Source organism: Numida meleagris, chromosome 1 (genome assembly GCF_002078875.1).
Source record: "Numida meleagris isolate 19003 breed g44 Domestic line chromosome 1, NumMel1.0, whole genome shotgun sequence".
Taxonomy (NCBI): domain Eukaryota; kingdom Metazoa; phylum Chordata; class Aves; order Galliformes; family Numididae; genus Numida; species Numida meleagris.
The window spans coordinates 180,918,256-180,943,586 of record NC_034409.1 but is presented as its reverse complement, the minus strand read 5'-3'; the positions used below and the strand labels follow the sequence as shown (position 1 = coordinate 180,943,586).

The window sequence follows — 25,331 nt, the reverse complement described above, 5'->3', positions numbered from 1 at the left end:
ATAAGAGAAGCCCATGAGAAGAAGAACATGAGAAGTAAAGCATTTTTCCTAGCTGCTTCCTTTGCTACTGGGTCAGAGACAGGCTGCAAAAGGTAAGCAAAATAAGTAAGACAGTTTCATTTTATTTTTGTAAAACTATTAATTTCAGCTGTTAGCATCTTTTCATTGCTTTTCCCAAACTGGACATAATTTAAGGAAAGTATGCATAAAAGTTAGGATACTTGGTATAATAATCCTCATCTTCTACAGCACAGAACTGACAAGAGAACAAAATCACATGGCAAAGTATGAGTTACAGACAGGTGTGGTGGTGCACTCCTTGTCCCCTCACCCAGCCTGGTTGATATGCCCGAGATCTAGTGCATACAATGAGGTGCAGAAGACCTTGTCCCTGGGACTGATAACAATACAGGTTTCACAGAAGACAGTTAACAATCATTTGTCCCTGGAGGTGTTCAAGAAACAATTAGATATAGTGTTGAGAGACTCGGTTTAGTGGGGTTATTGGTGGTAGGTGGATGGTTGGACTGGATGATCTTGTAGGTCTTTTCCAACCTAGCTAATTCTATGATTCTGTGATTCTATGATCATCATATTGTCCCAAACTGGGTACTCAGAGAACTGATGACACCTAGTTCAACAGATCCAAACTAAGTTGTGTGACTATGAGTCACTCACCTCATAAACAGAAAGCAGCCTAAGAACCACTTTGCAAGTCCTTCTTGCAAGCAGTTGGCTGCACACTACAATCTCTCCTTGAGCTGGGAAACCTCTAGAGGTTAATTAACACCTGCAAAGAGATTCATTTGGATTCACGTGGTGATGTCTTGCTGACAGATCACTGATAAGTGATTTATTGTTTTAAGCTATACTAGCTTCGCTAAGGTTTGATCTTGGGTTCATTATGCACCCGCCACCCTCTGTGTAGCAAATAGTTAAGGATATCTGGCCATTTCAAATCTTGTTAAGTCACTGTCATTGTGTTCAAATTACAATATTATATCTCTTTTACATCAGTAAGTATCTTTCTGCCTTCCTCTTATGAGTGAAGTGTGCAGTGCTTTAGTCTCCATCCATGACAATAGGTAACATTATGTTGGCTACAGTGATCCCAGTATTTCCACTTAAAGTATCGATGAAGGTATTAGAAAGTGGAAGAAAATCTAAAAGTAATGAATTGAATGAGGGGAAACACAATTGTTTGCTTTATCCCTAAAGCTGATGGTGTAGGACTCAGTGAACCTGAACATGGTAGAACTTCCACACGCCCCTTAGTCAGCATGGAACTAGTACTTCCACATGGGAATAAATTGTGTTTTAATCATTATTTGTCTACTTTGGGACTGAAACCAAAAACCAAATAATGATTTTACCCTCATGAGATGTATTCAGTCTCTTATCATTTCTCGAAAATCTGACTACTAATCAAAAGCAACTGAAATCAATACAACCTGCACATCACTAGTGCGGATGATGTTTGATTTTTCAGAGTACTGCAGATATGACACTGAACAGTCCTAGAAGAGTGATAAGGAGAATTCATTTCTAAGTATGGTTCCTAAATTCAGAGCTATTCACCTGCAAACATTATTCAGTTTCTATTTTTTAAAAATACAGTATCTTTCAAGATATCTTCCTTTGTGTACCTCTCATTGATCTTGACCTGTCATGGGTGAGATATGAACTGAAGGAAACTGTAAGGAAAATAAGTATGGGAGAAAAATATGGATTTTAACAACATGAGTCTTCCATGATGAACACAAATTTCTTACGACTGAAGGAGAACTGGACTAGAATAGTAAATTATAAGTGAACATTACACAGTGCAATTGCTGGTAAAAATGATTGTTATATAACAAAAGCTATGCAAACAACTGTCTCGAAAAGTGACAGCCAACAACTTCAGAGAAAGGGAAAAAACACTAACGGTCTTTTAAATGTCTGAAAGGGAAATATCAACAAGAGAACCTGCTGGAATTAGATGAGTGACTAGAATTTGTTAGCACAGAACTTGATTCTGCAGGAACAGTACATAAATGTTCTGCTCAGTAACTGAGGAAAAACGGACAGTACGTCACTCATGTTATTAAAAAAAAAAAAAGGATGTAATTGCATTAAAGACAGCAATTAACCTAGAGAAAATTGTTCCCCATAAAGCAGATATGCAATAATTCATCAAATAGAGTTCCAAAAGGGTGGCAAGTATGATTATTCGAGCAGTCACATCTGACTGTATGAATAAGGACTTTAATACATTCATCCATTTTTTCATTCGTTATAATCTGTAACAAAATGAAATGTATCCATCAGCCAATATGAATATTTGTCTAGAAGTATTTCTACAAAATAAGAATTTCGAAAAAAAAAGCTCCACTTGTAGCTCAACCAATAATGAAATAATGATAATAGCTAGCAACTGAACAAATTCAGAAAATATAATCAAACTAAAGCAATTCTTCCTCCTTCATTAAAAAAAAAAATCTTCAATAATTATAGTTTAAGTATAGGAGACATTTTGTGTTCCTCTGCTCATGGGAAATGAATGAAATGTGTCCTATCTACACTTTTCATAGAATCACAGAATCATAGAATGGCCTGGGTTGAAAAGGACCTCAAAGATCATCTAGTCTCAACCCCCCTGCTAAGTGCAGGGTTGCCAACCACTAGACCAGGCTGCCCAGAGCCACGTCCAGTCTGGCCTTGAATACCTCCAGGGATGGGGCATCCACAACCTCCTTGGGCAACCTGTTCCAGTGCATCACCACTCTCTGAGTGAAAAACTTCCTCCTAATATCTAACCTACATCTTCCCTGTCTCAGTTTAAAACCATTCCCCCGTGTCCCATCACTATCCACCCTCGTTAACAATCGTTCCTCCTCCTGTTTATATGCTCCCTTCAAGTATTGGAAGGCCACAATGAGGTCTCCCTGGAGCCTTCTCTTCTCCAAGCTAAACAAGCCCAGTTCCCTCAACCTTTCTTTATAGGAGAGGTGCTCCAGCCCTCTGATCATCTTGGTGGCCCTCCTCTGGACTCGTTCCAAGAGCTCTGCATCTTTCTTGTGCTGGGGGCCCCAGGCCTGGACGGAGTACTCCAAGTACTCTTTTCCTGCAAGTGTGCTAGGAAGTACTCATTTTCATTATGCAAATGTGACATATAGTTAATTAAATAAAGAAGCAAGGCAGTATGTATTTAAAAAACAAAATGGTATCTAACAGAAAGAACAACAGATTGGTGTTACCCAGGAGAAAAACAAAAATAGATAAAAAGTAGGAAACAGAATTCCATGAAAACAAGGATGGAACAGTTACTTCTGTAGCTGTTACCAATTATCAGCTGCAAAGCAAGTTGAACATGCATTTTATATTTTTAAAAAATGAGAATTCTACTAAAAAACCAACATAGTATAACTTCAGGATAAAGAGTTACCGTGGAAATGTTTATCACTTCAAAGTGTGCTTACATAAAAGGCAAAAAATGTGAAAAAAAGGCAATGGCTTTGATTTACTTTTAATCATTGTGATTACTGTTATTAAAAAATAATTACTTTGTAATAATAAGGAAACAATAATCATGTTTACTGTTCCCTGCTACATGTAAAGAATGTACTTGCCATCCTGACCTTAGTGAAAACAGAATTGGAAGCATGTCATGCAACAAATTCCAGTGTGAGAAGGTTGTTTGCCCCTCTCAGACCTGAAGAAGTGATAAGGAAACCTAATTTGAGATATAGATGGTATAAATGGATACCTTTAACTGTTACTGTAACTTCATAACTGCTAAATCTTTTTTCCAGATCTGTAAAATGTAAGGCTTCTGCTGAGCCAACTCAGTCCCCACTGGACTGAGATTTCTGTTCTGCCTGAGCTGAAACGGGTCTTGCAACTCAGTCTTGGACACCCCAGTCACACACCTTGCCACTGAATCATTCTCTAAGCTGAAAAAAGATATATGAGAAATCTTCCAGAGAGGCATTTATTCAAACTGACTCGTTAACAGCTTTTGGAGAACTACCACTGTGGCACAATGGCAAATATCCACTGAACATATTTCTTGCTTACTTCTCTTTGCTGTCAAGAGAATTTCTATTCCTCTTTTTGCAACATACTCTACAAAAGAATCGTAATATAATTTAAACGGTTTAGTTACATAGAAACATTAAACTTTACCACTTAACGTGAACATGCACAGAATTTGGTGATTCAAACTAGAATAACAGTTTAAGGCATTTTTAGTCTGAAATTCCATATATAGTAGCAGAATTAAGACCTCTAAGACGTCAGTTTTTTGGGATGGACAGACATTGGTCAGGGAAAAACTAATCAGCAGAAATGAGAATCCAAGTGGCCTTTTCCACAGAACATTTAACTGCGTTTTCGTGATGAAAGGAGCCCAAACCATAGCCTCAGCCACCACTGTCTCACAGGAGCTGGCCTCCCCAGAGAACACCCTTGCTGCGCGCAAACACAGATACATTCTGAATTCTGCTGTCTGCCATGGGAGACACACCACATATGTGCTACAGGAGAGCTGAAACCGTCCTCTGTACAATCTGCCAGAGGGGAAGAAACAAAAGCAATTAATATTGAATTGGCTCACGCATGATTTGCAGGAGTCTTCAACAAATCAAAAGCAAACATTTTTATTTCAGACATATTGAAATAATCTGATCAGAGAGTAAATGGTGAACATTTCTGAGAACAGGGTTGTCAAGAGTTATTTTGGGGGGCAAAAAAAAAAATACAGGAAATTTTAACTGTTTAACTATTCTATCATGAAAATAAATATGAAAACAGTAACTTCTCACATTAACAGAAATCCCAGACTTATTTAGCTTCCACTTTTACACAGGATCTGGAAAAATGGCAAAACAGCATTCCTATATATTCAGTACCAGAAAAAATTATTTTTTTTCAGATTTGCAAACTCCACAGGGTGGTATCCCCAAACCAGAGGAAAAAAAAATGCATTTGCAGTGCTTTACTTGCAATTTTTGATTACCTAGAAGTTTTTTCTTCCCATAATCCTCTTGCGAGTGGTATACCTACTCTCTAGTGTAACTACCAGTGTAGGAGAGTGGAGAATAGTGAGTCACTCTCACGTAGAAGTTATCCCTTGAATACAAAGGTAGCCTAGTCAATATATCACTTATCCAGGTGCTGCACACAAACATATAATGAAAATAGTTTCTCTGACCCTATTCTCCACTCTGCAAAGTTAAGTATCTGGGCAAACTGAAGTTCCATGGTGAAGAAGATGCATCAGCTTCAGCTGGCTCTGCTGCATTCTGAAATTTTTAGAATGATGTTGATTGATGATTGTAGACAGGTTGTAGTAAGTCGCTCCTCTTATTTTCTATATCTCTCATTTTCTATATTCCTTCAAATTGCATCATTTTTTGCATCCTGTTTGTTTTGGGTTTTTTTGTAAGGTAATTAGCAGTCATAATTGGGTGCTCTGATGTTTACTTCTTCACTATCTCATAACTGATAATTTTTAATAATACTTAACAGCAGAAGATGTTCTCTTCTTCTCTTCCATCTTGTGTCCCAGTCTTGAGGTCAGGAGTTACTAAGCAGGGCATAATATAACTCTTCAGCCCGGGCTGTAAAGAGATTTCCAGATTGTGCCAAATGGAAGCATGCTAACCTATTCAGAACTTTAGTGGCATCTCTAAGCTTCTCTTTCCCATAAGATTATTCTATACTTATGTTCACAAGTAAAAAAAAAATCACACCTTCTAACAGAAGTTAAAACCACTCCACAATTAGGAAGGTCACAAATCATTCTCACAGGCAAAGTTTGGTCAGTTATACTGCTTAACTGTATCATCCCATTACTGCAAATATTGCAACGTGTTTCACTGAATATATTCTACTACCAATCCATCGTTTGTGCTCAGGCTAAAGACTATTAGAACAGCCACATATGAACAGGAGCAAGGATTGTTAGAGAGAGAAACAAACTTGCCTAGTATAAACAAGCGGGACATATTACGCCTTGACTGTTTGCTGTAGTCGCGCAGTACAGCAGTACAAACTCCAGACACTCCACAGCACACCTCAAAGCAAGTCATCCCTACGCCCCTTACAAACCAGGAGGCAGCAGCCTGCTGCTGAGCCAGGAAGCGCACATGAGAAGAAGGATATGCTTGAATGTTCAGGTGTCATTCAGAGCTCCAAATCTTGCACCATTTTTCTTATGAGGAAAGGCAGCCAGCCACCCTGTGCTGCTGTCCAGGGGCTGTCTGGCCAGTAATTCCTACCAGGGACGTTATTTCCCCTCTCCCAATATAATACTGATACGTTTAAAAAGAATTATTCCCCTATAGAAAGCTATAAATATTCAGAAATTACTTCTCAATCAAAAAACATATTTTGCTGCTCCATCTCTCATGCAGTTCTGTCACCCCAAAACTGTCTTCATGTCTCTAAGAGAGACATTTATCTTAGGTGCCTTTCAGCCTTGAGGATAACATAGCACACACTACGATCTACAGTGGGCAGCAGCCTTCCTTAAATTCCCAGGGCAGCCACAAGCCACTTGAAACAAAAAATCTATCCATGTAAATTGTTTCTGGATGGAGGACAATAATTTTGGATGAATACTGAGGTCACCATGATATTGAAAATGCAGATTTTCATTTTTTCTCAAACAGCAAATGTTCCTGTCTTCTGTGTAAACATTATGCGAATTGGATGGAATTTCTATTTTACCATTTTAAAAAAAAATGGCAGAGCAAAATCCTCATTTCAACTGAGGAACATTCTCCAGTTCATCCTGTGTTAGGCTGCACGCTGGCTACAGAAGCATTAAGTTAAATAAAGGTAATGTCAGTGAGCCATGAGTATAATTCAGAGGGGAGAACATGATCTGACATCACAGAATGTTGGTAAACAGCCTTAATTGTAAGAAATTCTATTCTGAGGCAGTTATATCACTACTACTAATTCTACTTCATCCATGCTGACCAAGTGGAAAATCAGGTGAAATTCTGCAAAATCTTTCATGATGTTCACGGAGTACACTGTTATGTTTTAAAAATTCATCAGATTTAAGACTTTTGTATATTGGAATTTTAACTAATGAAAATGAAAGATTATGTTCTAATTGCTTGGCTCATATTTGAATTTAAGATTATAGGCAAAAATTTTTCTGTTAAATGATAAAGCTATTATTATCCGTTCTTCTTCCTGCCTCTGCTCTCTAATGAAGTGCAGAGAATTAATATGAAAAACATCCCTGTTAATTCTCTCCTCTCCCCAAAGAAGTTAGTCAATCTGAATGTTCTATAGTTCAGCAGGAAAAGGAAAGAAAATCCATCCACATACAGACCTCTCAGTTTAGCCTCAAAGAATTATGTGCTGCTTTTCACTGCTTATGATTTATTTATCATTTCTGAAGTCTACATCATCTTCCATATTTAAGTTACCATCTTTGAGATACACTACAAAGCATACAGTCAAAAAGAGGATAAAATGCGCATTCACGGATAATAGAAACTGAGGATAATATTCTCTACGCAGCCATACAAACACAAATCCCACTGAAGTCAGCAGCAGTACATCTGCACATTGTGAATTACAAATGCTCCATTCATCAACAATCATTCTACAACACTTTATTCACCAGTATGATTTACCCCATCCTGGAGCAGATCCGAGGAGCCGTCCTCTGGAGGGGCCTATCTCTTCCATGCAGAGTGGAAGGAACTCACACGATGAGGTCAGGCTGGCAGCTCAGTCTCAGACAAACTCCTCAGCCACTGCTACACCTGCCGCCTTTCTGTCACCCAAGCAGCAGTCTTAAACTAAGAGAAAATCTCGAAGACTGCCACAGAGATGAAAGGAGGTACCGGCAGGATTTCCACATTCCAACCCAAATCTCATGTATAAATCAAAAGCAAATGAAATGCTAATGTTCCTGACATTTTTACTAAATGATGTAGGATTTGAAATCAAACCATATATGAGCGTGGGATTTCTGTTCATTCTGTTATGCTTGATCTGCAATATGCAATATGTAGAACCTTATCTAGAATTTCGTTACTCATGAAAATCTGCTTCCGAGAGAGGTAAAGCTCAGGAACATGAAGCAGTAAGAATTTGCTCCCACATTATTAGCACCAGGAGTGCTTGTAAGGTCCTGCACATTCCAATATGCACATATGTTGTCTTTGGGGCACTACCTGGACATGCACCAGCCCTCCCATACTCTCTTCAAGCTTCCATGAAAACAAAATCCCGGTAGGCGCTGCACCATATTTCCCACTGGCAAAACCTCCTCTTCTCCATGTACCTCCATGCCACTTCCAACCACCTCAGTGCACTGAGGTTTGCATGCCAGCAGTAGGAACCAAGTCCAGTGACAGGCACAGATGCATAACAGCACTTCCATCCCTGCACCAGTGATCTCCCCATCACTTCCTGCAGACAGGTCAGAAACCCTGCAGAAACTGAAGCTGGTTAATCTCTCTACAAGGTATTACCAAGCGCTCCCACTGACAGCTATGGACATGTCTGCTGGTTTTTTTTTGATGTCATGCAAAAATCAATAACATAGAAACCTCAGGTCATTAAAGATCCTCAGACAGTTTTGTAACACCACAGTCATTAGCCTTGCTGTCCCTTTAATCTTTGCACAGATTTTTTTTTCAGCTTCCCTTCCCCTCATGCCTTGCTTTTCTACTCTGTTGCTGATTTTAGGCTGGAAGTGGCTGTGGATTAAGAAATCCCAGCATATATTTTATATATCAACCTGTTAGGTAAGAGCATTATTATTTTATCATACAAAGCAGTGCCAAAATTTCACTATCACATCAGTTTCTGCTTACCTACCCTATCATATGCTACTGATGCATTAAATAACTTTCTGACCTAATCCTCTATTTTTTTTTTCTGAAGAAAAGCACAAACATTCACTTCTACTGCTTTGTACAGCAAGGAGTGTTCATTCTGAGACCCCAACTTTTGTCTGCAGACCCTGGGTCAGTTATTGCAGACTTTTTTGTTAGTACTGCTCTCCAAAATGTTTTACATAATATAGACCTTTCCTTCAGATACTTACATTTCTCTCTCAGTCTAATCTTCCTTGTTATGAGATGCCAGCCCAAGACTTTTGCTATTCTTCCTCCTGCCATCTTTCCATAACTCCTTCATCTTCCTTGGGCAGCCAGAGGCTATTACAGACCCTCACAGCTTCGCTGGCCTCATGTGACTCAAAGCAGTAACATGGGCTGTGGTCAAGCTTCCCAATGACTTTGATGTTGTGCAGTTTTTTAAGATCCTGAAGTGAGAATACTGAAGTGAGGCCATATAAAGTCAGGAAAATTTTCATTCCATCTCCACTACCTGAAAATGAAGTTATACTGACTAACTTTCATTAGCATTATCACTCTTAGATGCGATTTTTGTTAATGACCACTTCATTCTTTAATTCAGATTTCTACACGCAGAGACAGAAAGGACAATTAAATAGTACGTTGCAGGAGGGAGAATAAGGTTCTAAGGTTCACTTGAGAAATCTAAGAAAATGGCAGTCTTCCCAAGCAGTCTTGATAAATTAATAGGAAATTTCTTCTAAGAGATGGAGGAAAAGAAGGGCTACAACAGGGAGGAAGAGTAATTGCTGCCAACCAGCAGCTTGCTTTTTGCATCTGATCTGTCAGATAACTTAGTCAGAGCAGGACTAAAATGTCTCAGTGGAAATTTTAAAAGTTTTACTGCCACTACCTTCAAACATTCCTGCTGAAACTGGAATTTCACCTCCCTGGTACATGTGGGTCCTACAAAGAGTGAGAACTCTCTGAGCATGTCCTAGCCTACGTGTTCCTGCCAGGACAAATCCAGAGCCAAATGTACAGAGGAATGAAAAAGTAAGGAAGTGGGCGCGCCATTGGGAGATCAATGAATCACTGAATGGCTTGAGTTGGAATGGACCTCAAAGATTATCTAGTTACCACCCCTCTGCCATGGGAAGGGCTGCCACCCACCAGGTCAGACTGCCACGGGCCCCTTCCAACCTGATCTTGAACACGTCCGGGGATGGGGCATCCACAGCTTCTCTGGGCAGCCTGTGCCAGTGCCTCATCACCATCCATGAATGTACACATTTATCCTTCATTTCAGGGCTAAAAGAGGCTCAGGAGTTCTTTGAGCACTGAATTTTCCTTTAAATAAGTGCAACTAGAACACTAGATGTTTATGCAAACTTCTAAAAATATAATCTCCCTTATTGTGCCTGTGATAGAATTTTCCAAGGTTTAAATTACAATTTTAAAATCCTTTTCTATTTATTTGGTTCATATTAGGTTTATTGCAATTAACTATAGATCAATAAATGTAGCATGAAAAAACAATAGAAATGTATCCTGAACTCATGTGTGCCTTCAACTCCAACCAACCTCACAAGTACAGATAACCAATGAGAAAGTCATGGTACTTAATGACATTTCATTAATAAACTTAAGAAAACACTTTCAAACTCAAAGTAATTTTAAATTAGCTTTAGGAAATAATGCATAAAAACAAAGATTAGTAGAGTGGAACTAAACTAATACAGAAAATCAACTATTGCATTGCAAAATGGAAGGGAAAATTTGTTTGCAGACTTTGAACATGAAAAACATCTGATTAAGAACAACTTTCACTGTGAACAAGGCTCGCTGTGTTTTCTGAAAGGATTATCAACATGAAAAGATCAGTACAACGGATCTGATCCTATATAAATCACTAGATATGATTAGAAATTCATGGAATTTGACCATAAATATTGGCACATGAATAATGAGGCACTGCTGCAAATGGTTAGGAAAAAAAAATGCAATCTACTGTTTAACACCTGGATCTTTCCTGGCACTAGGTTCTGTACCTGGTAGGGTCTGTGAGTTAGAACAGCTCTTATTGGCTCTCAGCACTGCTCGTATTGCGCCACATGGGACAGACGCTAAGAGATCAGACGACCAGGCACCTTCCCCACTACAAACTCAGAGGTGTGAAGGGCTCAGGGGAAAGCGGAAGGGAGGGCACCTTCCCACCTTGTGAGCAGCAGAGGAAAGAACATGGCAGTGAGTCTCAACAGTACAGACTTCCTGAGCTTTGCGATGCCAGTTTCCAAAGCATCCTTCTACAAACTGCTCCTCTGTTAACATTATTTCCTGGATTCATAGAATCCCACAGAATCACAAATTGTAGGGATAGGAAGGGACCTCCAGACATCATCAAGTCCAACCTCCACGCCAAAGCAGGTTTCCTACAGCAGGTCGTGTGGGAAAGCATCCAGGTGGGTCTTGAACATTTCCAGAGAATGAGGCTCTACAACCTCATTCACATGTACACATGGCTATTACTACTGTTACTTGCTCCTGCAATAGGATGGGTGCTGCAGTAGTGTTAATAATTGACACGGGTCATGATTTAAAATGCTGTTGTCCTAAGAACCTCTCCCTGCTGCCAAGTGCCCAGCATCTGGCAGGCTGACAGCTGGACTGCATGCACCATGTTTGTGAGGGGCTAAGAGGGCCTTACAAGAAGTGCCGAGCAGTGGCTGCTACCACTTGGCAGACTGAAGATGTATACACAGCGTAGGCCTAATAAAATTGAGCGATCTGATGCAGCTACCTGTTCTAAAAAGGGGGAGACAAATCACGTATCTAACATGTGCAATATGTATGCCAGAGTGAAAATCTTACAGAAGAGAAAGAACATAAATCACTTCTCAAAGATGAGAGAATCTTCCATTCTGAAGGGCTTCTAAAGCAGTCAGTTATAACTCCTATAAATCCAGCCAGAACGTGGTGAAACCCAGAATGGGCCTAGAGGAAATCAGCCATCAGAACCACTGAGCATCCATCTGAATTAGCACCAACAGGAGATGAGAGGCAACAGATCAGCACTGCAGTCCAGACTAGCAGCCTGCTGGGCACATACCTACTTGCTAGTTATACTGACCACAATGTGAAAAAAAAAAAAAAACTGAAGAGGAATCAAGATGTCTGCGGCTGCTGGCAGCCTTTTTAATGCCTCCTTGCTCCAGCTGTGAGTTGGAAAGTCTGCTTCCATGACCACGGCCAAAGCAAGGGTCCTCTCTTTTCACAGGAACCACTCAATGGGCTCAACCGTGTAAGTCTGCCATTATAGCAGTGACTGACCAAAGCCTGATTAGGAACTCTCCCATGCAGCTCAGAGATTGTAGAGAAGTCTAACTCTGTTTTTAGGAGCTAATCCTCAACATGAGCCTGCTAAACATTTGGAATACCCAGCAAAACTCTCATTACCTCCAATGAGACCAGGACTTAAATGAATACTTGATGCCACTTTTAAGAGAGGTACTGCTTCATTCAAAATTTAGTATCAAAGCAGAAGACAAGATTCATGAAAATTTCCCAGTCTGAATATTCTTTGAAACTATAATGCTGCATCATCAAACTTTGTGATCTGTATTCTGTTTTGTTGGTGTTTTTCCATCCAGTTTGCATACAGCATCATCTCTTGGCTCATCATCCTTCCTTCCACCTGTGCAGGAAAGGCCCTATAATAATTAAATAATTAAAAAACCTCAGTCCTTTAATTTTTTCACTGAGGTAAAAATTGACATCAAACCTGTATTAACTTAATTTCTAAGGGCAAAAAAGAATAACTCCAGTCACATTCTTCTCAGCTGGCTACAGACAAGCTCATGTTGGTTTTGCTTCAATTAATTCAATTAACTATGTGTTGATGTTAACAGTGGTATGACTAAGGGCATGACTGAAGGAATGTTTGAGCAAAGAGGCGGACATCACATCTACTTCTCCCTGATTCACAACTGCTGTTATTATTACTATTTGTCACTTGTATTTCATCTCTACAATCCCACGTTAAAAGAAAGCGGGACACCCACATGAAAGGTTTCACCCTGCAAATCCACATTCATAACACTGTCACTTTGTTCAAATTTTTAATTTCTTTAACAAAATTAGTTGTCTTCACTTCATATTCCATTTTGCTAAAAATAATTTTGTTATGAATTTAAATTGTCACTGCTTAGCAAATAATTATTCTACTGCAAGATAAAAACTTAAATCTATCCCAGAGAACACTGAATGCAATTTAATTATCACTAAGCTTTTTGTTCACATTTCAGTATCAAAACTAACATCTAAAAGCATCTTATCAAGACAAATGCTTTAAGTCTCCTGTTGAGCAGATGTCATGTGCATGTGTACCCTCACGAGTATGTCTTGTACGTATGCAAACATGTATACAAAACTAATGTTATGCATTTTCAGTTGCCAGCCCTTTGCTAAGTCACTGCCTCGCACTGCATCAGTTTGATGTAAGAAACCGAAGTAGAACGTGATGAATATAGTTTAACTGCCAAAATTTTCTTTTGCCCGTGTCTGCTAAGCTCAAATGTCTAAACTTGGCTTGAAGAGGTAGACCCACCATGCCAATTCGCTGCGACCTGGGGATATTGATCATTTGCAGGAGCCAGTTACAATAGCCCACAGCTTCTGCAGTGGGAAATGCTGCTGGAGGTTGTTACACAAAGAGCACACTTGTTACTAGCGTTGGCAATGAAAATGTGCTGTACACATCCCACACATTGCTTTACCACTATTCCACCTTCCTCACGCAAATCAACCAAGTTACTTGGATGGAAGTGAATTAAATGGAAAGTTTCCAATTTCATAAAATTAGGTCCCACAGGGAGGTACCTTTTAATTTTTCAGTAACTGCATCAGAGTGACCCACAAATCTACCTTTTTCTTAAGGATGAGTTTCATAGAATCATAGAATTGTTTAAGTTGGAAGAGATCTTTAAAGATCATGTCATCCAACTCCCCCACAATGAATGGGGACACCTACAGGTCGATAGTTCTCAGAGCCCCATCCAGCCTGACCTTGAATGTCTCCAGGGACAGAGCATCCAATCCACAGACCATAAGGTCTGTGGACTCCTCACCAAAGAAGCCAGAAGCAGACCCCAAAAAGTCTGAAAAGTTTCTGATGTTCACAGAAGTGTTCAGTGAGTGCTGGGCCTGTAGCTCTAGGGTTGTTGTAAGGCTACAGCATCCTTGCTCTTGGCTTTAGAGTTCAATGAGTACAGTTAGATCTCACTGAAATGCAAGCTTTGATTCATGAATTATTTATTCATTTATTTATAATCTGATTTGGACCAGAGGAGTTGATGATTCACAGGAATATGCTGAACTGTCACAGATTTGTGGGCAACCACCCAGCAATTCCCACAAGGGCCAAGACCCATACAGGACTTCCACTAACAGAACTTCAGGAAATGGCCTTGGTTAAAGGGCATGGTGCAGGAATGCAGTTAGACAACACTTACATAGATCCAACACTGGTTCTTTTCCTTTAACATTGATGAAGAAAGGTGCACACACCAGAGATTGGTGATCTTACTCATCAAATTGGCATTACGAATAAGCCTGCAGAAATATTGCCACAAGTCATGCAAATCAGATGATAAACTCTTGTCACTCATCATTGCTGTGGCAGTGAAGCTGATGGAAGGAAGCTCACTGCTACGTTAGTGAATACACACCGTGAACACACAAGTGCCTAGCAACTAAACCCAACAAGTCGCTTAAGTCATCACCAGAAATGAACACATGTGGCTCAGCTCACCACTGAGAAGCAATTTTCAGGCCTTGTACCAGTTTCAGAATAAACACTGTATTTCTAGCAGCTTCAAAGCGTAGAACAACCCCATCAGAAACCTCCATCTGTGGAATACAGAGTGTGCTCCAGGGACGTATTTGAAAGGAGTATTTTGAAGACCACCAAGCTGGCCCCCATCCCCGGCCAGCCTTGTTCACTTTATGGATTAAGCTGCATGGTTAAGCTGCAGCGTTACCCACTAGCAACAGACCTCATATCCATATCCTCATATTGTCAACAAAACTACTGCAAGAGATGATCTCAGCAAAGGAACTAGCTCTGAAACACAGCTACCACACTGCACACTGCTCCCCAAAGAGATTATGTCTAATGAAGAGTCTGGAAGATAATTTTACAGGTCATTTCAAGTAAGAGTGTTGGGGCTGCAGACAAAAATGACGCTATGTCAATAGCAGAAATCCTTATATTGCAGGCAGAAAATAATTATTTAACAGAGGAAGCAGCTTAAAGCATGTGTTGGCTTTAATAATGTCAAGAAACACTTGATTTGAAAACCACAGAAGCTGAGAAATAATCTGCACCTCAAGGCAGTTATGAATATCAGAATCTTTTTCTCCCCTACTTTGATCCAAGAATTTATGTGCCTTGATTAATTTACAACTGCTGTTCTAATGCATAATTGTCCTTCCTCATATGGATGAGAAAATATATTTCTTTTCACTACACAAAATATTTCAAAACATAAATAAGTAATACAATCAGATGTCTGAGTGCATTAGTGCATTCTGACTGTCTTTGCATGCTGGCTATCTATTCTTTAATACCATGTTTCCAGAAGGGAAGTTCACGTGAGTACTGTCACTTTTTGAATTCCACTGCTCATCAGTGCTCAGATTTGGGCTAAGAACTTAAAATGTACTTTCCATCTTCTTTTAAACTACAAAACTGGGTTCTTTACCAGTGAAATACTTGCACAAGAGGAAGAATTTATCTACACTTTTGTACTTCAGCAGGCAGTCTTCTGACTTGTGTGGGGTAATGCATTTTTCAACACATTAGGGACCAGATTTAATAGCTAGATGGAAGAAGACTACTGGAAAGAGTGTTTCCTCTTTTCAATTACTACTTTCCTAAGCAAGAAACGTCATATTTTGGAAACCATTCTGCAAATAGCCTGAAAAGTATCTTTCCTACCAAAGGTTCTGAAAATCACAGTATTTCAGCATAAATTCCCATTAGATCATCTTGCTGAAGTCTTGTACGCAGCTAAGTAGTAGCTACCTCAGACACAGTAAAGCTGCTCTTTGGAAAGATGGTGCTGATCCCCGTTCGTTCAGTATGACATACAACGTTATGTAAAAGTACAGAAACTCAGAGAAAGCCTCAAATATGTAAGTAATTCTGTCAGGTCTCTTACTACTCACAGAGTCAGTTAACGGTGACAGATCACTTTTTTATTTCAAATAGTTTTCCAATGTACATGTAATTTAGTGATTGAGTGTTAGATTAATAATCATTTATTATTATTTCAGAATGTATATATATATGAATACATGAAAGTATTTATATTGTCTCAGCCTAAACATAAACAAGAACAATAAATCTATGCTGTTGAACATTGACACAATAACAAGCCAATCAGGTTGATCACAGGCAATTATTCCTATTTTAACATAACCACACAATTTTACAATTAATGAACCATCTGAAAAATATTCTCAAGTGGCAACAACAAAAGGCAAACTCAATGTTTTATTAAACAATCATTTCCTTTTACAAAGGGACTGCATATGAAAGCTCAGGAGTACATCACTGAAGTAAACTAGTAGTAGTTGATGAATTAGAGATTTAGCTGCAAATACAAGAAATGGTTCTCTTAAAACATTAATTTTAGAATCCAGAAACTACAGTATTCAAGATGGTCACAAAGACATGCATGAAAAACATGTTCTAGAAATAACACATGCAGTAAAGTCCACACAAACACTAAATGACCACTCAAGGAAAACTCCTTGGTATCAGCCCACAATTTAAGCGGGAGCCGCACCATGCCATGTTACACCGTTACGTGTCTTACCCTCTCATAACAATGGAAAGGAGGCACACTGCAGATCTTCTGGACCTCAGCTGCACTCTGCATTCCTGTTCTGCATTGATCACCATCATACAAGATGTTCTTGGGGAATTTTCAGGTGTGCAAATGATGCCCATCATTTTCCAGTTAGTTTGAGAAAAATATTCTTAGCAGTTGGATGCACCAAGAAATAATATAAGTGAAATGCAAGTAGCTTTAGCTAAAACGTTTTAAAACATCAGCTGATGCAATCTGAAGGGTTATTTTCATGCACACTGAGCCCAGTTAGACTCACAGCACATGGAGCACTGGTTTTACATTTAGTACATTCAGGATCTCCAGAGCCCTTATTACTTTATGGATACAAGGTAGGGTTCATACAATATACTTCACCGTAACAACATCATGAAATATCAGTCATTTGAGGATTTCAAAAGAAAGCAAAGGGAAGTATTCTTACCACATGTAGACTACAAAAGTTATAAATCATACATCCTAAACACAGTCCATCTGATCTTGTTCTCCGCCTTGTGAAGGCCGCTGGTAAAACTAACTGGTTTCTGGCTCAAGAGTGAGATGCAGAAAAGGTATCGAAACATGGTAAGAAAAAAAAAATAGGATAAACATAGAATATCCCAAGTTGGAAAGGATCCACAAGGATCATCGAGTCCAACTCGGTACAGGTGGTTACTTTAGGCAGTATAAAATTCAGAACCTGTGCTTAGTAACAGCCATGTCCTGCAGGAGCCTATGCTCACCGCATTCATCCCTGTCAGCCTAAGAAGCCCTCCTCGGTTCCGTGTAGACATTGTCTACAGCTGCCATTAGTGTCTCTTTAGAAGATGAGAAGCCCCAAATGACAGCTTCCTTATGCTTACTGTGCAACTGAAAAACAGGCACAGCAATATTAAGGTCCTCTCAAGCATCCTTCTTGGTAACAATTATATAAAAACTGAAAGGGGCACAGTCCTCAAAGTTACATCCATCCCTCAGATCAGGTAGCATCCGTGTTTGCAAAGACTGATGGAAACACTTCCCACAGGGAGAAACTCCGGGGTCCGAGACCTACCTGCAAAGCACAACCAGCCACTAAGACCTTGACATGACATAATTTGAGACAAATTCATGCATTTAGTGCAACTGAAGTTCTACAAAGCGTCTTGATTAAGATGTAGGCTTCCCTCAAAGACATTCAGAGATGAGGAGAGGCGATCTCCACACTTGTGTGCTGGACCAAGAGCTGCTGACAAGGGTTGATACTGATGAAGTGAAAATGTCTGCAGCCCACAGCTCTCACAGATCTGGTTTTAAGACACCATTTGTAACATTTAAGCAAGATCTTAGAAACGTAGAACCACAGAACTGTAGAATCACAGAATCATTTGAGTTGGAAGGGACCTTTGAAGGCCATTTAGTCCAAGTCCCCTGCAATCAACAGAGACACCTACAGCTGGATCAGGTTGCAGCCTGCCCTTGGATGTCTCCAGGGACAGGGCATCCACGACCTCTCCAGGCAACCTGTTCCAGTGCTTCACTACCCTCAGGATAAAAAACTTTTCCCTTATACCCAGCCTAAAACTCCCCTCTTCTAGTTTTAAACCATTTCCCCTTGTCCTATCACAACAGACCCTGACAAAGATGTATCCTCTCACAGCTGCAAAACCATTCTGGACGAGAACACAGCCGAAGAACACGATGATTGTCATATTAGTTCAGAGCTGAAATCCATCTAGTCAGACTCAATCCCTGTACTAATTAAACATCATTCGATTTTTCTCAGGAAACCATTCATTAGATGCTTTCATATATTTTGACGTGGGGTTTAAGTCCAGTGTACAATAACATATGCTATTATAGCTAACGATCACACTGATTTAGCAGTCGGCAGCAATACAGCCGAGAACCCTTAGAACTCCTGCTTGTTCTTAACCCCGCGGTGCCGGGCACAGCGTCACCGGACGGCACGGAACCGGAGCGGCTCTCATCGCTGAATGCCAGCTGACCCGGTTTCTAACAGCCGCCGTTCTCGGAACCTTCGTTATTTATGTTTCATTTAGTCCTCACCGCGTATGCTCTTACACCCTATTTTACACGATAACAGCTATCCAGCAAAACTTAGGAAACCCCATCACACGGGGCTGAACGACTAGGACAAAACGCAATAACGAAATGATGACGGCTTCGTGAACACGGCCGCGATGCGGACTCGCTGTGGGAACCCCGATCCAGAAGTTAACATTTCCGCGGTGTATCAGCCCCATCAGGCAGCGCTAATTGTAAACGAGAGCGGCGCGGTCGCAGCGGCGGTCCCGCTCCCTCCCGGCCCCGGCCCCCGGCACTCACACGGGGTAGAAGGTGTAGGGCGGCAGCGCGCTCTCCTCGCTCGGCTCGGCGTCCAGCAGCAGGTAGTCCTGGCTGTCGTTCCGCCGGGCTCCGGCCGCGGGGGAGCCGCCGTTCCGCGGGCCGTAGGGCTGCGCTTGGCTCATGGTGTCCCGCGGCTGTGCCCGGGCCGCGGGCTCCCGGCGGCTCCCTCAGCGCTCGTGGGCACGGCCGGCTCCGCCTCGCCGCCCTTCCCGCCCCGCGGCACCGCTCCTCTCGGAGCCGCGTCCCCCGGCGGAGGGCGGGCGGCGCCGAGGGCCCCGCTGAGCCCGGCGAGGGGTTACTATGTCAACCGCTGCCCCGGGAGCCGCCGCTTGCCGCTCCGGAGGCGGCGCGGGGGAAGGAAAGTTTGCGGCGCGTCAGCCGGCCAGCGGGGAGGGGGCGGGAGGTGGGAGGGCGACGGGCACCGGTCGGCTCCTAAGGGGGAAAAGAGAGAAGGAAAGGGAAAAGGAAGGAAAGGGGAAAAAGAAAGGAAAAGGGAAAAGGAAAGAAAAGGGAAAAGGAAAGAAAAGGAAGAGAGGAGTTTTGCTGTTACATGCCGCTTGTCTTTACCCTCTTTCAGTGGTTTTGGTGTTCTGATTTTACTAATGAAAATTGTAACAGCGGAAATATACTAAACACAAACTTTTCTAAAAAAAGGTAGTGAAGAAATAACATTTGATCTATAGGCACCTTTCACTTACCAAACATAATAAGCTTACTGTTTCGTTCAGTAATGTTTATAACACTTATTTAAAGTGAGCGTATTCAAATAAAACCTTTCCTTCGTTCCTGGCAGTGTTCTCATCTCACATTTTGAGATTCACTATTGCTGCTATCTGTATTTGGGTATCACACAGCCCTATACTCCTCGAGAACACACGCATTCCCCTAATTTGGTGGAAGGCTGAGAAGCCATCCAGCATCATCCTTAACAAAACACACAGGCTGGTTGACATTGCCTGTGCTGCCTAGTGTCCTTGTCAGATCATGGGTTCGGTGACTGTCTGAGCCACTGAGACTCATCTCACCTGCTGGACTGCAAGAGGAGATGCAAGGAGAGCTCCAAAGCTAACTGACATTACCATAGCATAGGACTTTATACCAGGTTCCAAAATACCTGCAGTTAAAGGTAATTCTGCAGTTGCTCAAAGTTTCTGAACCTTTCTTTTCCTCGTAGCTACTGCTCTTAAAGTCATGATCTAATGAGTTCTACAAATCTTCCTTCTTTTGTCAAATATTTTTCTTTTTTTTTTTTATCATAAAGAAGGAGGTTTAACAGCAATGTTACCATGCGTATTTTATAGTTCTCATGTTGATTCTTATTTCATATTACTGTAAAAATAGGTATCACAGAGCTATGGGAAGGCTCTGCAATTGGGAAATGTGCTGTTGATCATACTTCACATTTTTTCTCTAAGAAATTTGCTGGCCAGTAACAGAGTGCTTAGTGATGGTGGGATTCCAGTGTGTTCCACTGCTCTTCTTATCACATCCTTTCATTTCAGAGCCTACTAAGCCACTTTCCATTTCCTTCTGCTGCTACCTTCTAACTTCTGCTTACTATTTCACTGCCCCTAGGACTACTTCTCATCTTCCTTACGATACTTTTGCATCTCTCTCAGCCTCCAGTTCACATTTCTCATTTTCTCAGTTGGTCCCTAGATCCCAATCTTATCCTGGTCTTCATTCTCATTTCATCCCTGTAAGCTCTGGTATCACTCCAGAACTCTTACATTCTCACTGGTCCCAGATCTTCCCTAAATTCTGAAGCCATGCTTGTGAGTTGCACTAATGTCTTTCGTGGTTTCTTTCAGATCATATCATTCCCATGGTAGTGATGAAATGCAAAAGAAAGCAATATGGTGTTTTTATTCAAGCATGCTGCAGAACTGATGCGCATAAGAAAATCAACCAACTTCAGCAGGGACCCCTCCATCAATATTTTTTATGACTGCTTAATGACAGTTTACCACAGTTGATGGATCTTTGATAGCTCAACACTGTGAACTCTTCCAGCTGTTGGTCATCTCAGTACAAGCTTTATGATTATTTTAGATTAACAGCACATGAGCATTTTAAGGTTACTTCTGTGGTACAGGTTGGCTGTTTTTGCCATTTGTGTTCAACAGGACTTCTATCAAAGTGAACTATAAAAGAAATTCTTACAGAGAGCCGACTGAGTAGGCCCTGGACAATGCTTTTTTCTCTAGAACTGAAAAAGTACCTGTTTTCTTGGGAACAGTGGCTCTTCCATCCCTATACACTTTTCACCTCTAGAACAGCGCTTCAGTATCGTGCAGTTTTTTTTTCATTTCATCAAGGGCTAGTAGACTAGCTAAGTTGGATGGTGAGGCGCTGGAACAGACTTCTCAGGGAGGTTGTGGATGCCCCATCTCTGGAGGCATTCAAGGCCAGGTTGGATGGGATCCTGGGCAGCCTGACCTAGTGGGTGGCAACCCTGCCACAGCAGGGAGTTGGAACTACATCATCTTTGAGGTCCTCTCCAACCTAATCCATTCTATGATTTTATGATTCTATGTTAAACGGTTGTGTGATAGGTCATGATTTTCAGAAACATTGGCCAGATCAAATCACAAGAACAGTGATCATCTTTGAAAGAGAAGAGGATTTTGAGCCAAAACTCTGGATCTTCACAAATTTATTCAAAAATAGGGTGTCATTCACTAAACTGTAACAATTGTCTACATCGACTTTTTACGGAGCAAAAATATGCAGCACTAGGGGAGCGGGAGATATTTTTACTTGAAGTTAGGTAAATGCGCTTCTTCTGAGGTCAGTGCATGTTATAAAAGTCACAAAATGATGGACGCTGGCCAGAGGTGATGTGTCCTGTTGCAGTTATGTTCCTTAGCAAATTGCAAATTGAATTACCATAAAATTGCTGTATGTGTTCTAGAAAAAGTTATCAGACTTTCACTGCAGACTTTCTCAACTTTATATATATTTTAAATCAGAGTGAGTACAGAACTAGGCAGAAAATCCATTTATTCTGAGTCTTTATCTGACTTGAACACATATTAACTTTTTGTTCCTTTAAAATAAAAATTCTATAACTTCAATTAATGACACAAAAAATGCAACATTTCCCCACTTAATTATGTTCATCTTTTTTATTGCAGAATTTGAAAATATATCGATCAGATAAACAATTCTGATTTATTTAGTGTGAAATGGAAGTGTAGTTTAGAGCTGGATTAATTGATTTTATCACAGACAGCATGTTAGAAACTATTCCTTCATCAGTCACTCGATAAAGCACAGTGACTGAGATATTTCACTTAGTAAGATGAAAAACAGAAACTGAAAGCTCCACTTTCCTCCAGAGGGGATAGGATGAGAGACAGAGTGAATCCACATGACAAGTGACAGTCACATTGCTTAGTTGCACTACAAGAAGTCACTTGAGTACCATGGCAATGAAAGCTGCAAAAGAACCCATGTAGAATAGAACCATGATTCAGCCTCACTGAAAAATTCATGTAAAGGCTATCTCCATACATCAAAATTTAGGTGCGGTTATATCACTTTCTTGCAGACTAATCTAAACCTGTTTAAGAACAGAAGTTACATCAACCTATACTTGCAACCGGGGCATTGTTAAGGATTCATAGAATGATGCTTACTTGCTTGTATTTATCTTGTGATGTGAGCTGTCTAGATTGTACTAACTGGAGTAGTCCAGCACATACCAGTCATAGTTTCTTGGCTGTATCTGTTCTGTACTGGGAATACTATCAGAGATAGGTTTGTATTGCCTGTAAAGGTGTTCACTGTAATTCAGTGCAATTGTGCTATGGCTAAGCAGTGTCACTGCTGTGGCTGAGAGCATCTTTGGGAAAGAAAAAGTGTATCCTGAACAGGAAAATAATGCTAGTTCCTTTGAGGTGTGAAGGATGTGTTATTTGCTTGCTGGAGTTCCTTCCTGTTGTATAGCATAGGACTCAAGATTTGCTTTTAAAAGGCCAGCAGTGCCTACACATCAGTTCTCTCCATTAAAAAGAAGAAAAAAAAAATTAAAGGGCATAATGATTGTCAGCTGCTAATTCTAATCATAGTTAATCTCTGCATTTGATTAAATGTGAATAAGAACAGAATCATGTGCCACCAAGAAGACTTCTCTAATATCTAAAAATCTTCCCTAGCGTTGTCTCTTCTGGTCATGATCCAGCCTACTACTTCACATTCATTTTCTTCCCAAAGATTGCTGCCTGGATGCATTTCTGAAACTGAAGTGCAGTTTATTTATTTACAAACTATAATCACTGTCAGAAATGGCACCTGGCCTTTATTTATTTTTTTTGTAAGAAGAGCTCAGTGAGGAGATAGGCTCTGATGAGCAGTGGCTATTGGTACCCAAATGTGAGCACTAGCACTGGATCAGAGAAGCAGTAGAATTGTTATCAAGAGCTGTCCAAAATGTCTTAGCTAAGAAGACTCTGGGGTATTCGGGTTCAGGAGATACTGATGAACTTTTCCTCTGTGAAAAAAGGATGAGGAGGAATGAATTTACTAAAGATCTGTTCCTACTTGTACAGTTAGAGTGAGCACTTCAGTTTGAGTGTAAACAGAATCTTAGGAGCATGCGTATCTGCACCTATCTCTGTCACATGTACATATTACATATATTTATGGAGTCACATATACATAACTTACAGGATTCCACTCAGGCATTATCCTGTGTTTTGCTGTCAGAAGTGTACAGTTCTTCTCTATGTGCTTTTAAACAAGGTCTGTCATGCTAGATTTGCTTTGATTTACTTGATGTAATTAATTGTTGTCAATTAGCTTTAAAAATTTGAAACACTCACTGACGCCCACTGGTACTATATCTACATTATAAAAGTCAATGCAACTGAAATATTGTCATTACATCTGTTGCAGTTTTATTACATGTAATTCTGTGGGGTTTGCATAAACACTGTGTTTCCAACCCAGTAGTCTGAGGCACACTGCTCAAAGATAAAGAGCACTGCTAGTCATCAAACTCCTATTACCATTACAGATAATAAGATACTCTTTCTCTATTATAAGTGAGTAGGAGGATGTTTGAAGTAAAAACTAGATAGAATTAAGTGGAAAATATCTTGCTATTTTCCAAGAAAGTGTAAAAGTATTAAAGCATCATTCCAGGAAGAGTGTATACATAAAGGAATGTTGGCCAAGAGTTCACATACACTGTGAAAGCAGGAGTAATCTGACAGAAATTTGCAGATACCACAGAACTCGGGGGAGTAGAGGACTCACCAGATGGCTGCGCTGCCATCCAGAGAGACCTGCTGACTGGAGAAGTGGCTGACAAGAATCTCATGAAGAGAAAGATGTAAGAAGAATCTCAGAAAGAGAAATGCAGAATGCTGCACCTGGGAAGGAACAACCCCAAGCACCAGTACGTATTGGGGGGACACCCAAACTGGAAAGCAGCTCTGCAGAAAAATGCCTGGGGGTCCTGGTAGGCAACGTGTTGGACATGAATCAGCAGTGTGCCCTTTCCACGAGAAGGCTGACAGGATTCTTGGTTGTATCAGGCAAAGTATCACCAGCAGGTCAAGGGAGGTGATCCTTCCCTTCTACTCAACAATGTAGAGAACCTGCTTTAGCAGGGAGGTTGGATTTGATGTTCTCTTGAGGTCCCTTCCAGTCCCTGCAATTCTATGACTCTGTGATTGGTGAGGCTGTATCTGGAGTGCTGGGTCCAGTTCTGCCCCCCCGGGATGAGGGAACATACTGGAAAGAGTGCAGCAGAAGGCCACTAAGATGCTGAAGGGCCCGGAGTACCACTCCTGTGAGGAGACTATGAAGGAGCTGGAACTGCTCAGCCGGATCTCATCAATGCCCATGAATACCTGAGGGGAGGGTGCAGACATGCTCTTGTCTGTGGTGCCCAGTGCCAGCACAAGTATAAGTAGTGATGAATAAATTAGAGCTTTACCAAAAAAATGAAAAAGAGATTCTTAATATTCAAAGGACTTTTGCTAACATTTAATCCTTTCTGGCAAAGAAGCGTGTTTGTACAAAAGAGTGTTTGCCTTGATATATGTGTATATATATATGTATATATTCAAAACCAAACTAGCTGTAGCAAGTGCCTCCTGAATGTCTCACTGCTCGCTCAGCTTGGTAAAAGCAGTGAGCTATTTAGAGAGTCTAACATGATGGGTATTAGTGTTGCAATGTTGCCTTTGGGATGGAATTTATAATCTTTGATATCTCACTGATTTCATCCTGCAGTATTAAAAATAATAACTCAGAACACTTT

At 40.6% G+C, this 25,331-nt stretch overlaps 1 protein-coding gene across 3 annotated transcripts in view; it reads right to left on the bottom strand.

Moving 5' to 3' along the window:
- The window catches only part of TRPC6 (transient receptor potential cation channel subfamily C member 6), a 101,563-nt gene extending 82,154 nt beyond the window's left edge, over nt 1-19,409 (bottom strand). For 2 of the 3 annotated variants that reach the window (XR_002433514.1, XM_021381239.1), the window contains exon 1: nt 19,037-19,409. Coding sequence is in view for 2 of the 3 variants with exons in the window: in XM_021381239.1 (XP_021236914.1) it covers nt 19,037-19,179 (143 nt within the window). In the remaining variant the exon portion in view is untranslated. The remainder of the gene's footprint in view (nt 1-19,036) is intronic. The other variant, XM_021381251.1, reaches the window with a different exon arrangement.